General features: G+C 36.8%; 3 protein-coding genes across 4 annotated transcripts; 1 reads left to right on the top strand and 2 right to left on the bottom strand.

The window, feature by feature from the left end:
- Nucleotides 1-192: 192 nt before the first annotated feature.
- LOC121981056 (multiple organellar RNA editing factor 2, chloroplastic-like) lies at nucleotides 193-2,644 on the bottom strand. The gene is made up of 4 exons (XM_042533398.1): nucleotides 2,141-2,644; nucleotides 1,503-1,600; nucleotides 1,090-1,155; nucleotides 193-500 (listed from the first exon to the last, which is right to left on the bottom strand). Exons 1-4 carry the CDS (start codon nucleotides 2,587-2,589, stop codon nucleotides 352-354), a joined length of 762 nt encoding a protein of 253 aa, XP_042389332.1. The 5' UTR covers nucleotides 2,590-2,644; the 3' UTR covers nucleotides 193-351.
- LOC121981058 lies at nucleotides 2,617-4,186 on the top strand. The gene is made up of 5 exons (XM_042533400.1): nucleotides 2,617-3,182; nucleotides 3,417-3,512; nucleotides 3,594-3,642; nucleotides 3,756-3,864; nucleotides 3,974-4,186. Exons 1-4 carry the CDS (start codon nucleotides 2,718-2,720, stop codon nucleotides 3,848-3,850), a joined length of 705 nt encoding a protein of 234 aa, XP_042389334.1. The 5' UTR covers nucleotides 2,617-2,717; the 3' UTR covers nucleotides 3,851-3,864; nucleotides 3,974-4,186.
- Nucleotides 4,181-9,963, bottom strand: LOC121981055 (probable methyltransferase PMT21). Of its 2 annotated transcripts, none has more exons than XM_042533396.1 (8): nucleotides 9,808-9,963; nucleotides 8,806-9,087; nucleotides 7,636-7,784; nucleotides 7,307-7,502; nucleotides 6,570-6,780; nucleotides 5,464-6,136; nucleotides 4,921-4,998; nucleotides 4,181-4,717 (listed from the first exon to the last, which is right to left on the bottom strand). In XM_042533396.1, the coding sequence occupies exons 2-8, from the start codon at nucleotides 9,064-9,066 to the stop codon at nucleotides 4,498-4,500; spliced, it is 1,788 nt and encodes a 595-aa protein (XP_042389330.1). In that variant the 5' UTR covers nucleotides 9,067-9,087; nucleotides 9,808-9,963; the 3' UTR covers nucleotides 4,181-4,497. The 2 variants fall into 2 exon arrangements, with proteins under 2 accessions (XP_042389330.1, XP_042389331.1); XM_042533397.1 differs by lacking the exon at nucleotides 9,808-9,963 and adding an exon at nucleotides 8,476-8,555 and having other exon boundaries at nucleotides 8,806-8,943.
- Nucleotides 9,964-11,728: the final 1,765 nt, after the last annotated feature.

Below are 11,728 nucleotides of genomic sequence, written 5' to 3'. Positions count from 1 at the left end.
ATATAAATCAACAATAAATCTTAATCACTCATATTATGCTAGCAATCATCTCCAATCAATAAACAAGTCAAATCATTAACTGACATATTTAAAGGAAAAGAAAAATAGAACGCATACAGAACAAATAACCTAAGAGTGCATATTATGTTCACTACTAATTGAATAATTTAGCAAATACGGAGATGCAGAATATAAAACCCAAGAGTATAAGTCTATGCAAACATGCTTTCATGGAAAAACACAAGTCACTACCCGGTTAGGCTGTCTACGGATTATCTGAATACCTAACTAAAACATCATAGAGCATCCAATGCCATAACAGGCACAACAATATACTCAGGAACGATCAGCTTATCTCTGGCTCTCCCTTCGCCTAACGTAACGAGTTCTGTCATTGTATCTGGGTCTGTCTCTGTCATTTCTATGTGTGGTTGCCGCATCAATCCTCCTCTGCCTCTCCGGAGGCCTTTGAGCAATTTCTCCATTCACGAATAGTTCAGCTGCAGGTAGTAAAATAGTTGAATGATTCAGTTGTTCTGTCACTTAGTTTACTGTTATCAGTTGCAATACTTGGAAGATTCAAGTTGCGGATAATCAAAGTGCAGTACACGTTTGATACTCAACTTGAAGCAGTAAGATCATCAATTAAATATGAACAAACATCAAAAGGACAAAGAAAAGGAACTCTGTCTCTTTCTAATGGAGTGTATCTTTTGATAATACCAACTGCAATCACAACGCTTCTCATAACCAAATTTAGTGGCAGAAAAATTAAATAATGCAATTCAGAAAAGATGCTGTCATGACTCAGGTTACTTCAAACACATCATCTTTCTCAATCAAATATATATGCATGCTATGCCGTCTCCTACTTTGTATCAAGTAAGCTTTTAAAGGTCATTCTTAAAGCCAATGATAAATATCCAACTTTGCTGGTAAATGCCATAAATCAACTAGGCGTTCATCAATTGTACGTGCAAACTATTATATTCATTTTTACTGAGTCGTGTATACTTGACGATAAACCAACTTGGTGCTGACCAATTGTACACGCAAACTAGATGCTTTTAAAGTTCATTAAAACTTTACCTCCATAGTCCTTGTTCTCGGCATCAACATATGAATCTGGAAGCACAAACAAAACGCCAGGAATACCTGCCACAAGCAAATACCATTTTCTTTTATATACAAAAGACACCAAAACTGCTGCAAACTCCATAAGTGACGAGGGATTAATATTCAGCTTGAACTTCTAGCAAACAAACATGCAACTTCTATCATGTATAAGCATACAGAAATTTAAAATTCTCTGAATCAATGGGCATTTTGTTGTGTAAGGTGGAACATGCTATTTACTTGAGACAGCAAACATGTTTCCATCTTAAATCAACTTGGCCAACAGATAAGAATAATTAAGCTAATTTTTTTTCTATAAAAAGAAGCAAAAATAAATAAATGGAAAAGAGATGTTAGCTCCACGTAGAACTATAATGGTTGCAAACCTTCAAGCTTGTTGGATGTCTCCTCATCAATTTCACATCCAAATCCAAAATATCGCTCACATGACACATTGTAAATCTTTTTCTTTGCTTCCTCCTCGCTAACAAAGGATACAAGAAAGAATTGGTTACAATTAGATTTTCCATTGCAATATATAAGCAACAAAGGATCCAAGAAAGAAATTAATGTTGAGTTTACTTGGATACGATAGGAGTCAAGAGAAACGAAATGAAATGAAATAAACTAATTAATTCTCTTTTTTATTTGGAAATACAATCATTAATTTCAACATTTTTTTATTTCCATTCAAATTGGACAAAAATTGAAGGGAATGAAGTTTATGCATCTAATAAAAACAAATCAGTAACATTATTTCCTTCCTTTTCATTCCAAATGCCTAACTAGATGAATGGAAGGGATCTATCTGATAAATGCAAAATTATACTTTTCTTTGTTAAATGATGAGGATGAATCCAAATCGCTTTTTATATCCACAATTATTTTGCAGATGAGTTACAAAGTATGGATGTTAAAAATTTATCTTCTTAAATATTTGTCTTCATATTCAGTTGCCAAGAAAAAAGAGATAATTTTTTAAAACAATTAATTAAACAAGAACAAAGAAACGCACAACCAATACCTGCCAAGGACCTTGGCTAGGGTTTGAACGTAGCAATCGATCATCTGCTGCTTGGATGCCCCCTCCCCTCCAGGTTTATCCATAACGATGAGCCAATGCTCATAGTCACACCCCGGGAACAGAGGTGCCATTTCCGTCGGTGGCCTGTCGCTAAACCCCGAACCGCCACGGGATCCAGAGTTCAAAGGCGAGTAACCCGAGTCGCCAGGCCGCCGGGCCATGCACCTAATCGCGCCGATGCGGAAGGCCACCCCGAATCCAGGAAGACTATGCATCGTGGGCAACCGGCGGACGGAGCGGGCGGCGCGGACGGAGGGGGGCGCGGTGACGCACACCGCGGAGCGCAAGTGGAGAAAGCGCTTGGAAAGCAGGGAGGCCGTGGGGTGTTGCACTGCGGGGAGGGAGGAGAAGATTGCCCGGGTCACGGCGGCGGAGGCAGCGAAGGCCATTAGAGCGGCGGCGGAGAAGCTACTGGACAGTGAGCGAACGCTGAAAGAGATCGAGGGCACGGGTCACCGCCATATATCGTGCAACATTGTGAGACCGTACCGTTACATACGATATTTATCGGCGTTACATGGTTCTGTTACGGTCTATGCTGGACCGTTTTAATATCGTAGCCAAAAGAGATTTCGAAATGGAATTGGAATTCCCTCTCATTTCCACAAGTCCATCGATGAAGAAGAGAGCAGCGGCGTCGACGTCCAAATCCAGATCCAGATCCACGGCGGCCAAGGAGAAGACGGAAGGGGGCGATTCCTTCTTCGCATCTTCCAATCCCTCCCGCAAACCCTACGATTTCGATCTGCCTTCCTTTGCCGCCGCCGCCTCCCGGGACGGTAGCCCCGATCTCTTCTCCCGCCAGCGCATGACTCCGACGCCTTCCTCCGAGATGCATACGGCCGCCGAAGCTACAATAGCCGATCTCAAGGCATCAGTGGCCTCCGGCATCGAATCCCTCAAGCGACACCTCGACGTTAGCCACTCCCAGATCGTCAACGAGTTCGACGCCTCCAGCACCCGCCTCTCCAAGCGCTTCAAGGTATCTTCCAACACCTATTGGCATCGAATCCCCCAGATCCCATCTGTTTTCTTGCTTCTCTTCTCCGGAGAGTTCCGTATGTTTCGATGAGTCTGGAGGCTCGGAAGATGTCTATTTGTTGTTTATGAATCAAATCGATTGAATCTAATCTACATCCTGTGTGAATTTTCTAAATTGTGGGTCATCATAATCATATCAAACGAGCATTTCCTGTACTGCTCTCATCCTCTGCAGATTCAGACAAAAGCCTGCGTTCAGCTAACAGAGGAGGCAGAAAAGGACTACAAGAAGGTCGCTGATAGGATGAGCGAACATGCAGAAATAATCAAGGTATCACATGATGCTTCTCGTGATCTTACTCAGTCTTTCACTTCTAAATAGGAAATTTCCGATCTGGTTTAACTTTCTCAGGCCTCGTATTCAGAACTCATAAGCCAAGCACATCCTACATCTTCTCGTGGTACTTCAAATCTGCTAATACTTAAAGTTGTAGCATAAGAACCCAAACGTTATACATGCATTTGTGGGATACTTTTTTTGATGTTCTAAAGCTTCATTGTCGCTTGCTGCAAGTTTGTAAGGTTTCCATTCCTGAACTCATGCAATCGATGGAGAAAGCCATTGATGTACTGCGTTGCCGCTACAAGGTTCCGACAACTCCAGTATAATTAAATGCCGATTTGTAAAGTCTTGCACCTCACTTTGTTAATTCACAATTTTTTGTTGTGGGTTTTCTGATGCTCGGATATGCATGTTTTATGTTTCTAAATAACAAAATCTCTTTGTTCCAGGATCTGAAGCCAACAGTTGGGAGTCTGTAAAATAAAACGGTTGTAAAGAAACCACGAAACTGATGAGAGAGACATGAACGCGTAAACCATGAAGCCTTTGTTTCTTTTGGTCGTATTACGTTCTATGGATAAGTTTTTAATCTTGCTTGATTCATGGATTGCAACAGTGTTGCCCTTTCTTTGTCATAATTTGAATACTGTGTCACATAACAATAATACAGTTTCCATTATATTTCCACAAATGAAAATTCTCATATAACCTGTCCAAAATACAGAAAATACAATAACCAATTTTTTTTAGCTGTTGTTGCTAGTTGTGTTGGCAAAAAAAAAAAAAAGCGAGAAGACCTCGAATGCTTAGGCCATTTAGAACAACTCTCTCAGCTTTGCGTTAGAGAGTATAGATCCATTGACGGTAAGTTACAGGGTAACCCAACTGTCCAGGAATGATGTGAATTCTTCATTAAACCGAAATGCAAATGAATTCAATTTAGGGATTTACCAACACTACAGAACTTCCTTTCTCATTGCTGAGTCTGCTTTGCATACCACAGTTTCTTTTGGCATATCAACAATTTCTCCTTCTCTAGGTTGTATTCTGTGCTGTGTTTCTTACAGTCCCATCTCATTCCTTTGGAAATGGTAGCTATGGAATCTAGAAAATAAGTTGATTCACGTATTATCGTATGTCCACCAGGACGCAGGATACGGTCCATCTCAAGCAGCACATATTTCATCTCACATCTGTAGAAAAGGTTAACAAAAATCAGGACAAATAGTTTGGGTTCAGCGATGAGCAGACTAGTGTTTAGAATGTTAACATAAGATAAACAAAAATAAATGTTAGTAAATCCTTAACCAAATAAAGTAAATACCAGTAAATCAATTAAAAATATCACACCACACTTGAAGAAAAATAGCACTTAAAAATGAATGAACACTTTTACCTGTGGCTTTCAGCAGTAAATAGACCATCAAGATGCAAGAGGTCATATGTTCGTGGATAGGTTGAGAATGGCTCACACCTGCAAGTAAATATCGTGGCTCATTTAATGTACATGATGATGCATTGACACTTTTTTAAACCAAAATTAGATTGATAATAAAAACATATGTACGACAACATCAGATAATGTAACTTAACAAACAGCCAGTTCTCAGGAGTGAATTCAGCCAGTTCTCATAGAAACTGCCTAATATAGGCCCATAGTTGTCAAATCATAATGGAACTAATTAAATTTGATGACCAAACTTCAAGTAGTAAATTTTCTATCGTACTAGTTGGGGGAGTTGTCAAAATGTTGACAGTCAGTTTTGGAATGATGACATTACAAATATCATAGTGGTAAAACTACCAGCACCATGGAAATGCTCTATTGTTAAGAATAAAATACTTTCACTTGCAATTCATAACTAGTCTATGTAGTCCAACAAGCATTATATATACAGATGTCAAGGTAAGTGATAAATCATAAACAATAATTACTTACCAATCATGATAGACACCAATTAGTCCCCTGTCATAAACCACACCGAGAGAGTTTGGGCCATAAGAAGAGACGACGTTCATAACCCACAGGGGTGAAGTAATAAGTGCTGCTGCAAACCCCCCATAGACCGTGTTCATATCCATAACATTGCGAATTTTGTCACTTCCAAGAGCAGGGAGCAATGTCTTATAGTGCTTTACCCTGATTTTCCATTGAGTGTCATCATGCTTGAACCCTCCAGAACCCCCACTGGGGACCATAGAAGTTCGCTCTGGAGCTACATTCAAGCGACTTGGCCATTTTGGTGTAGTTGTCAGCCCCAATTTCTTGTAATTTTGGCTTGGAATTGTCAAACATGCACGGAGTGGAGTGTACCATGCTGAATCTGGATCCACATTGTCGTCACATTTTGGTGGATAAGAAGATACTGTGAGCTTATCATAACAACTGTTATCAGTAGACTTCTGCCAGACAGCAATATCATCCTTCTTATTGTATAGTTTGAAACACATGCTTGTTAGCAATTTCTTCAATTTGTCAAACTCTTCTTTTTGTTCTTCTATTGTAGTGTTCCATCCTCGCCACCTGTTTTCATAGTTTATGGGTGGTCCAGAGAGCACCCAGAAGCCACCAGGTCGGAGAATTCGGTGTATTTCTAGAAGGTATATGCCATCTGAATACACAAAACAGGTAAGAGCTAAACTCTAAAATGCTTACATTAGAACAGATGATCGGATAACAGAGTACTAAAAGAAAATTCTGGAACCTTAACTTCTCAACTACTGGCAAAGCAAAAGAAGCATATTATGATTAGCAGGTTAATATAATAAACATGCTTTAATGATCATTAGACATGCAACTGTAGGTGGATCCACAAAGTAAAGTAGAAATTACTGCAGAAAATTGAAGTTAAGCCAGAATATCAGTGATGATTTTTAGTTTGGCAGAATGAGATTGTTTTGTTTAGCAGATGTTCAAGAAAGAGTTGAAAGTGAAATGATTGGAAAACAGGTGAGCCATGAAATAAGACCAGAATCATTCTATATATATATATATATATATTAGGTAGACCAGAATCATTCTGATTTCAGTGGCAAGAATAATACCGAATTCTGTCCATGGAATCAGACATCTAGAGCAGTGGGCCATGTCAAATGAATTAGATGGAAAAGGAAGACGCTGAGTAGAAATGATTCCTAAAATCGCTGGAATTCCCCGTTCGAGTGCAAACTGCACTTGAGCTTCATGGTTATCTCTAGGTGCAAGAGAAACAGTTAGAAGACCACGGTCCAACAAATCACCTCCCCAGCTTGCAACCTGTCAGAGAAAAAAAAAATCAAGACTGTAAGGGAAAAAGAACTATTGATTAATTTCTTTATTTTTCTGAATAAAAGATTAACTTATTCTTTGGTACAAAAGGAATAAAGTACAATTTATGAGGAATTCTACTGTTGTGGTAGTGTAGTAAATAGGCACATAAAAAATTCTCAGTAGAAATAATAGACATTTCTGTAAATGATCAAACACTAGCTAACACCTTCAGAATGGAAAAGCTTAATGGATTTTTTTTTTTGGTTTGATATCTAACAGACATTTCTGTAAATGATCAAACACTAGCTAACACCTTCAGAATGGAAAAGCTTAATGGATTTTTTTTTGTTTGATATCTAACGTATTATATTTTTCCTGTGTTAATAAATTTTTGGTGAAAGATAATTCTATATATCTACTAGGCCATAGCAAACTGAGGGTAAAATTACACAGAAACACTTCAAAATCCACCTAGAATTTCTTGGATGTCATATATTGCTAAAAGAATGTATTTCAATAAGTTGACACTCACCCCACAACCAGTATCAATTGCTGTTCGAACAGTTCCATCCTTCATTCCAGGAATTAGGTTCTGCATCAGGTAAACGTATGCACTAACCCCATTGGGAAACATGGTACCTCCACCTGGAAAGAAGAACTTATCGCCTTCTTTTCTAAGCCAATGCTGATTAGCCTTCTGATTGTTAATCCAATCATAGGGAACATTTCTAAACAACACAAGAATAAGAACATTGTAAAAGGGAACACGAACATTTCCATTCATCTGTGCAGAAATTGACAGATTATTGTCGAATGGAATGAACAATATGAACACATATTAACCAATTATAGTAATATTACCTATACCAGCATTGGTCCTTGCTCTTTGGCCATCTGATAGGTGGTTTGTATCCACTGGGAGGAGGAACTAAGCACTCTTTCCTCTCAGTCATTGGTGGGCAATGACGTTCCATAAAGCTAAGCCTATAGTTTCCATACTTTCTCCATCTCTACAACCACAAAAATGATGCTATTTAATACTTATGAAATCAGGTGAGTTGATGGTAATCAACGACCTAAGAAAATGAGAAAACCAGATGGTCCAAATCATCTCAAAATGTCATTTTTCCAGATGAGTGGTGCAGATCAACAAATCAAGATTCATCTAAGAAATATATAACTTACATTAAGAGTATATTAAGAGAATATTTAGAAACATAAGCTCAATGCTTCTTTCCTATGCCAATATTTAGAAATTAACCAAAAGTTTGGTTTCAAAAAATACAAAAAAAAAAAAAGAAAACTTATGAGCATGTAATATACATAGCAGGGATTCGACAAGGATAAGCTCTAGAGGAAGAGTTGAAACCTCCATAGATCAAAGACAAGCAAGTGAAAAAAAAATATTTCTGCCAGATTGAGAAGGGAATGCAGAAATCACTGAGGCCAAGTGAGATGAAGACCTAAAATAGGCTGACAAACAAGTGCATGGACATACTTAGAAGCAAAGTAGTTATGGTCCCTCTGATAAGGATTAAAAATCACAGTCAGAAATATCAGAAATCACACAGGTTGAACCGACACACCTACAAGAGTCATCTACCACTTTTTGAAAAATATTTTTTTTTTAAAAAAAAATTATATACAGAAAGGTTTAATTGTGCAATAATCCAATAACACTGTTGACATAGAGGAAGATACCAATTTGGAATAGAAAATGGCCAAATGTAGTTGGTTCTTCTCTCTAATTGAGCTTGAAGTATGTACCACTAGTGCAAATCCTGCTGAATTAAATGAAAGATGATGAATGGAGATAAAACAGGGAAGTATGCTGCTAGAAATTTGCTATTTTAAAAGGAAATCCCATGGCAGATCTAAGAAAAGATTCGAGCCACATATCTTAGATAGAATTGATCTAATTTTATCTTTTTATTCCAATTAAGGATCTAAAATATCTATATATGTGTACTATCCTTGACCCTTGCCTGCATCTTTTTTTAATAGAGTAACAGGAAGAAGAAACCACGTTACCTTAGGGTCAGTGCACGGGGTATAATCTTGGTAATCAATGCTACACTCAGGAAACTCAATAGACTTCACTTGAAGAGGAGCTAATCCAGTTTCTTTCCTGGATTGTGCTGATGGTCTTGCATCCGTCTTCACAATTATGTTCTTTTCCGACCGATAGATGCCTCCAAGATAGAAGGAAAATCCACATAAAATTAAAACCAGTATGGTCGTAGGGAGAAGCCTATATCTTTTATCCCCTGGCTTTGAATCTTTCTTCTTCATTTTGATTCAGAAATGAAAGGGCTACAGCAAAACGAGGCAAACAAAACTAATTTAGTCAGACAACAGCACCAAAATCATAACATACTCGATGCATAACACAGTAAGCTTGTAGTGAAACAATTTTATCATTAAAAAAACAAATCCTATCGGATATGTTTCAGATCCTGCATATAAATACGATCCCTGTTTCGTACAACTATGATCTCCTCAAGTTTTAGGGCTCTCATTCTTTTTTTTACCGAACTTTAGTATAGGGAGCGCAGAGATCCAAAAGTATCGAGAGTGCAGAGATCCATTCTCTCCACTAGGAGAGAGAGAGAACCCCAGTTCCTAAACGGAGTAACGGAGTTCAGTTTAACATACAGAAACAAATTTGAAGAAAATAAGGCGAATTGTTGCAAGAAAACAAAATCAAATAAGCGGCAGGTAGAGTGTGAACACCACCTAACAATCCATTCCCTCCCACAGAAGAGATCAAAGCCCTAGTCTCGAAACAGAGAGAACGGACTCAAATTGATATCCAAGAACAGATTTGAAGAAAATAACTCGATATATTGGAAGAAAACAAGAGACGGGAACCGGGGGAGTGCAATCGCTTCGAGATCCACTCTCTCCCATACGTGAAAGATCAGAACCATAGTTCAAAAACAGAGAGAACCATCTCAGATCGACCTCCATGAAGAAATTTGAAGAAACTAAGGCGACACATTGCAGCAAAAACAAGGGAGAGAGTCGAATCACCTGGAGAGAAAGATCTCCCGCTCGCTGCCACGGACCGGAACACCGACGCCGATCCCAGATCGGCAGCACCTCGACGCGACTCTCTCCTTTTCGTCCGCTTCTTTTCAAAAGCGCCTTCTTCACTTCCGCGAAAGCCACCGGCCTATAAATAGGTGCCAGCCTCTCCCAGCCAAGAAGTCCACCCTGGTCGGTGTCACGCCCTCTTTTCTTTTTTCTTTTCCAATTTTTTTTTCAAAAAAATTGAAAAATAAAACAAATAAAATTCTCTCACTTGTATTTTTTACCAACAATATTCTCGTAAATTTTGTATAAAAAAATAATACAAATATTTTATTTTGGAAAATATTGTAAAATCGCCATGTTATACAAGTACAATTTTAAATTAATTTTGAACTGATCAGATTTGCGTGTGGGTCCACCGACATTGGTCCATCGTAGACAAAACGGTGTCCAAGTCCACAATTTTCCATGTGAAACAGAAGCTTATCAAATGTGTCGGTCAGGATCAAGTGGAACTCGACCTAATCGAATATTTAGTTGATTAGTAATCAGTGGAAGTATGCCAACTTAGGTTCAAAATCGACGGCTAGCAAGTAACTTGTAAATATTTCAACTAACATGTATGTAATTGCATATCCGCATTCCTAAAAATTTAAAAATATATATATATATTTCAACTAAAATGTATGTAATATGCATTCTCGTTTATAAAAAATTAAACGGGTAAGAGCCTATATTATTTGATCATAGCAAAAAAACCTGAGAAGATCTATAATATTACATATGTTTATATAAAAATAGACATTAACATAATTTTATTTTAAATTCCATCAAAATTAGTTAGTAAAAAGTTATGATTTTTATTAAAATAGTAAAATAGTAAGATTAAACTATAATTTTTTGGATATATATATATTTTTTTTTATTTCAAGAGTATTCAAAATATAATTTAAAGAAATATATATATTTTACGATTAAAAAAGATAGTTTCGATTATATTGAATTTGTAATTAATCATTTTAAAAATGAACTAGTTTAATTTTAAATAATCTTGAAAATAAAAAGTAATCCTATTCAAAAATTCAATTTAAAAGGGTAAAAAAAATATCCCTTGAATTTTGTAGAATATGTATTTTAATATGACATAATCGAACAGAGAAGAAAAAGTGATAATCCTAATTAAATTTTGTAGAATATGCATTTTAATATGATTAATAAATTCACATAGGTTTATCTAAATATTAGTATTGAGAAACCTTTTACCATGATAAAAATAATTACAAGATTTAATTTTGATCCATTTAAAAAGTATTAGGCATCGGCGGTGGCTTTGTGGACCATGAAGGGACAAAGTATTTAATATTTAGACCCTTTATTTTTTTCTATAATTAATACTTGCATCGGCATATCTGTGATTGGCGCTCGTTACCAACTGCTTCGATTGGAACTTGTGTGATTGTCACTCGGTACCAACCTCGCGGCCAAACCAGAGGTTCCAATGTAATTTAAGAAAAACTTTAGGTCTAAAGTTCAAAATTCACTTTGTCTTTTTGACTTTTAAACACGTTCGAGAGTTTTAAAATAAACAATATATCCTTTAGAACTAGGGTAGTAGATAAATCAAACATTCACTAGTAAATTTAATGTTAAATTTAGTAAGAAGTTAGTTATATTTATTTAATATAAATAAATAAATTTGAATAATTTATTAAAATAAATGAATAAATTTGAATATATATGTATTTAGTTTATTAATATTTATGTATAAGTATTATGAAGGTTTTTAGGGATATGATGTGATAGTAAAAGATAGGGCGTCCAAATAATCAAGATTCAAAACTTACACAACACATGCGTGTGTGACATCCAAACAGTTAGTGATATTGGGGTGCTACATCATGAGTCACCTTACTTTTTGGAT

Source organism: Zingiber officinale, chromosome 5A (genome assembly GCF_018446385.1).
Source record: "Zingiber officinale cultivar Zhangliang chromosome 5A, Zo_v1.1, whole genome shotgun sequence".
NCBI lineage: Eukaryota > Viridiplantae > Streptophyta > Magnoliopsida > Zingiberales > Zingiberaceae > Zingiber > Zingiber officinale.
This window is presented reverse-complemented; position numbering and strand designations above follow the sequence as displayed.